The following is a 4,996-nucleotide window of genomic DNA, read 5'->3' on the forward strand; positions in this document are numbered from 1 at the left end:
TTAACCCCTCGCAAATCCGATGGTTGCCAGTGAACTTTGTCAAACCTTCCAGAAAATCAGTCAGGGTGGTAATGGCTTCTTCTATAGTGTGAGTCAGGTCACTGCGATTGCTCTATCCTCGTGGAACTTGATGGTGGACCAATGTGCCCCATGGACCAATGTGCCCCACTCTCCCCTACACCTACTTTTAAGAGTGGTGTACCCCTCGGCCCGTTCCCACTTTCCAGCTGAACAAAACACGAAGCCACACATTCTTTCATTCTTGCGGTGTTAAACTCCGGCAAAGCACACCACCACACCCCCCACCCTCACACGCACATCCTACATCCTATTATTTTCATTTCGTTTTGGCCCGAGACTGCGTCTCGTTGGCAGCGGTGGATCAGACCGCTGGGACGCTAACCCACTGATTTCCCCCAAGGCCAACGGCAACAACTGCAGGTGAGCTGGGAAAATTACCGACAGACTGCCCGAGCGGGTGTCTGCTCGTATAGTGGGCAGCGCGTGACGCGCTAGAAAGTGCAGGGTAGTCCATAGACCCCTTCCTTTATTTTGCTTATACTGTACCGGACGCAGGTGTGCGGACGAGCTTGCCTACTGTCGCTCACCTTACGGCCCCGTGCGAGTATGCAACCGTCCACGCCTGCATCCGGTACAGTATAAGCAAAATAAAGGAAGGGGTCTGTGGACCACCCTGCATAAGGAAGAAACATAGCAAAGGTAATACTTGTTGGTCAAATTCTCGAAGCGCAACGTAGCAAATCTCGCAAAAAGAAAAAACGAGAGGTTCACTAATAAAATTTATTATAAACTCATTTCCAGCTTTTTTTAAAAAAAATAACAGTCTATATGTTCATAAAACTTCGCTGAAATTTGAACACCCAATAAAAGGCTTATTTTCCCTTTGAAACGAAAGCACCGCCATTAACAACATGAGTACTACGATGTGTGGTGGCATTTCTTTTTCATTTACAGTAAAAGACATGAGACGTTTTCTACTCACCCCGTGCGAGCAAAGTTGATCCAATAGTTCATGGTGGCCTCGGACAGCATTGCCTCAGACTTGGTGAAGTTCCTGGGCAGGTGGGAGTGCCGTAATCCAGCCGAGAGCGGCGCACCTAATACGTAGGCAAGGTCCTCGCCGTGGATACAGCCCTGGCGCTGAAACAGACGAGAGGACTCTCACAACAAGGCAGAGGGGGCGGGCGAGCAAAGTATGGTCCTCGGGCCACCACTTCTAAAACATTAGTCAAACAGAAACACGCGCGCGACATCTAGCTTGCCTCTCACCCTCCCTCTCTGCCATACGATTCACACATACGTTAATACATAACACACACGTAGTCCGGAAGCACGCACGAGGGGGACACACAACGCGTGTCATGCTTCTCCACACGGCGCTACGCTCCAGTTGGACTCAAGAGACGAGGAAAGAGTCATGCTCTGGGCTCAACTTCTTACGCTCCGCACACCACAAGTTTAGGCAAACTTGTGGTGTTTACGTCATACACGTGCCTCCTCCCTCCCTCTTCTCCGGCCAAAGCAGCAAAGTTGCCCGCCGCCACGGAGAGCAGGGGCCGACTCACGTACACTGATACAACAAAAAACTATGAAAGGTGTACAGCTCCCCCAAATAAAAATAAGGCATGAAAATATAAAAAAATATTTGAAATTGTGTATTAAAAACGCATACCAGAGTTTAGATCAGTTTTTACAAATTACAAAAGCAATGTCATGTAATAGAATGTCTCGCCATGTTAAACTGACTTTGTCTCCAGAATAAAGAGGGGGAGTATACTAGGCTGTTATACGGTTAATGACCTCCCTTCGAACCGCTTCAACCAAGAGATAAGTCTCTTGGTTCAACACATGATAGTTCTTGGAACTCAATAAGTAGCTTCAAATATTGGGCTTGGAGCAACACAACTCTCGTCATGAAGTTAGGGTGTCTGAAAAGCACCACCAATGTCCATCAAGCTTAGAATACTACTGTGGTGGGAAAGTTTACTCGCGCATCAAAACGCGTATACTTTATTTCAGATCCCATTCTCTCTAGTTTTTGAAGAAAATCAACACAGGAAGATGTTCAATGCAGACTTTGAGAATTTCGTGCTGCTACAGGCGCGAACGTTGCGAAACGGTAGAGAAGGGGGTGTGGATGGGGTCGGGCCTGGCTGCGAGCAAGGGGTTAAGCGGGTGATGCAACCACAGCGTCTTGAACTTTGAGTTTGAGCAGGGGAGGGGCCTCCTGCACCCTGTACACACACACGCGGCCGTAACGTACCCTCCCTCCCCCACTCCATCTCTCTTTCTCTCTCTCACACACACACACACTGCTGTGCAACGGTAATGGCTCTCAGCCGACACGATTTATAGCGCACGGCCCGGCAGAGCCACTCACTTTGTGACGAGAGTCGGACCGCTGTGTACTCGCCGCGCGGTGTGTGCTCCACGGGAGGAGGTCCGTTTAACGAACATCAGAGCGGCCGCCCCGCTGTATCCGGAAAACTGGCGCCTGTATGGACCGCAATCTCCTTGCGCAAACCCAACGCCCCTCTTTGTCGGCGCGGTAGACCTTTTACTAGCGGTCGACGCTACCTGAGGCCGACAAACCCAATTCAGATTCAGCGGGAAAATAATTATTAATAATAATTATTAATGTTAATATTTAAGTTTAAATGGTTTAAACGATAGAAACATAGTGCAAATTGTAATAGTGGTCTAAACGTTACCATTATCATTTTGGAGATTTGGAGTGACCCTGGTCTCCTTGTTTCGAGTTAATAGCTCAGGCTGCAGACAAGGATATTTCTATGGGGTAGTACACAGCTCCCGCAACGAAAACGCTAGCACCTCTTTGGCGTTCCCCTCCCAAGTTCGTGATAATGCAAAAGTCATAATAGTTATTTGGAGGCTGGCCACCAGTCAGGCCCTCGGCACTCCAGGCAGCGTTAATTTGAAGCGGCGTGGCGGGGCGAGCCGCCCCGAAAGTGGAAAGACGGAGGCCAACGCAACTCGACGCGCTTCAATTTAAGCCTTCCCCGTCGTCACAATGGACTTGGAAATTCCATCACTACGGCTACAAAGGCCACGACCGCAACCGCGTCGTGCTGGTCCGCGCCACGGGGCACGCAACGTAGTAGCAGACTACGCTACGCCACGCCATGCCACGCTACGCTACGCCACGCCACGCTACGCCACGCCACGCCAAGCCAAGCCACGCCACGCTGCAGATCCGCAACACGCCGAAGAGCACGTCGCGTCGGAGCGCCCGAACCGAGATAGGCCAGAGAAGTAGTTGCATAGCTTCTGGATTGGATTTCCAAACTGCCCCCGGCCATTGCGGCGTCCAGACCGGCACAGCCAGAGTCTTACTCGCCCCCAGGCACTTCTTCCCTGGCAGGGGAGGGAGTAATGGGGTAGGGGTATGTTCAGATTTTTCTACCCGAGGGAAGGGGGCGCTCCCTGCTTTTGGTAGCACTGCAGCAGTGGCCATCGCAGGGCCCGGTCAAAGGTCACCCCCGCCCCTCACAACCCCTCATTCATTATCGCCCCCATTACTTATTCCAATTAAAAGTTTCGCAGCAGAATGACATTCGCGTTTTGGGGCGCGATAAAGGCAGGGAGCAGAAGACAATTAATGCAGGTTGCTTATTAAAGAGAAGTGAACGAGTTCCAAACTCGGGGGGTGGCGATTACACTTAAATACGGGACGACAGATACAGTTCGGTAACCACCAAAACAAACTTAGCTCCAGGTGGACGGTAGGGAGTAGACTCACTCCACTCCTGACATAGCTGGCCAATTGGATTTTGCTGCATTTGACAAGAGTCGTTTTCATCGATGTCGTAGTTCATATGATTGTTTCTCACTGAGCCATCTTAGTCGTCTGCTAGTTTTGACGAACATTCAGTTTTTTTGAATTAAATATACGTCAACGAAATGCGTTTGTTAATTTAAAAGAATACGATTTACGCTAATTATTGCACTTATTGCACGCATTTAAGTTATGTGCCCCGAAAACGAACAAGGGAGACGTGAAAACAAAATAAATTTACTGTTAAGGAATAAAATTGATCTCTAACTTCTCTAACTGTCCAGTTAATCCAATTCAATCTGTCAGATCCCTGCAAAGCAATGACTTGCAGAACTGCGAAGTATTTAGATCATTTATAAGTGCGAAGCATTTACTTTGCAATTACAAAGTGCTGCTCTGCGAGTACAAAGTCACGCTTTGCAGCCTATTTTACTGGTTCGCAATAGCAATGCACCACTTTGTAATTGCAAAGTAAATGCGTCGAAATTACATAGGATCTAAATAATTTGCAGTTCTGCAAAGCATTGCTTTGGAGGTATTTAACAGTGCAAGGTCTTATAGCGCCTGATAGGTAGGCAACATCTTGCCTTCGATGCATGTGTGCACTGCGGGATGGCCTACCTCGAGTCTCGCAGGCGCCTAGCTGTCGAATACGACAGTTTTTTTACAATGTACTTTGCCGCACGATCATAGAACGAATCGGAGGAACATATGTTCACTCTTTACGGTGCCAGCGTCACCGAACTTACACTTGGCGTGGGAACGCTGACTTTAGTGGAGGCGTCCTTCCACATCTTCAAAGTTAATAAATGATTGTAGGCGAAAAATAACCAATTTTTTTGATCATCCGCAAGATACTAACTGTATCCCAAGACGCGAACCGCTACGTACCCTTGGGGAGCTCGCACTAGTAACGGGACCAAAACGTACTTAAAATTGGCTCCACTCACCTGCTGGTAGTCACCATATTTGGTCTGGTAGTCGAACACATAAAGGAAAGTCTTGTTGCTGGCTGTATTGGAATGCACGTCAGCCGTGAGTACGACAGGCGCCACGACCTGCGCGTCGGACAGCGCCTCCAGAGTCTCGTCACGGAGGTTGACGGGGTGCTGCACGGGCCTCTCCCAGTCCGTGTACTCATTGAGGATGGTGGCTAGGATCTCCGATCGATGGTATCTG

The 4,996-nt window shown here is 49.1% G+C and overlaps 1 protein-coding gene across 1 annotated transcript in view; it reads right to left on the reverse strand.

The window, feature by feature from the left end:
• LOC113202245 (neuroligin-2-like) overlaps positions 1–4,996 on the reverse strand; it is a 135,701-nt gene that overhangs the window by 18,517 nt on the left and 112,188 nt on the right. The window contains exons 7-9 of the mRNA XM_052264651.1: positions 4,768–4,993; positions 1,004–1,161; positions 863–866 (exon numbers count right to left, since the gene is read on the reverse strand). Coding sequence (XP_052120611.1) covers positions 863–866; positions 1,004–1,161; positions 4,768–4,993 — 388 coding nt within the window. The remainder of the gene's footprint in view (positions 1–862; positions 867–1,003; positions 1,162–4,767; positions 4,994–4,996) is intronic.

This window comes from Frankliniella occidentalis, unplaced genomic scaffold, assembly GCF_000697945.3.
Source record: "Frankliniella occidentalis isolate FOCC.00 unplaced genomic scaffold, Focc_3.1 Scaffold20, whole genome shotgun sequence".
In the NCBI taxonomy this organism is placed as follows: domain Eukaryota; kingdom Metazoa; phylum Arthropoda; class Insecta; order Thysanoptera; family Thripidae; genus Frankliniella; species Frankliniella occidentalis.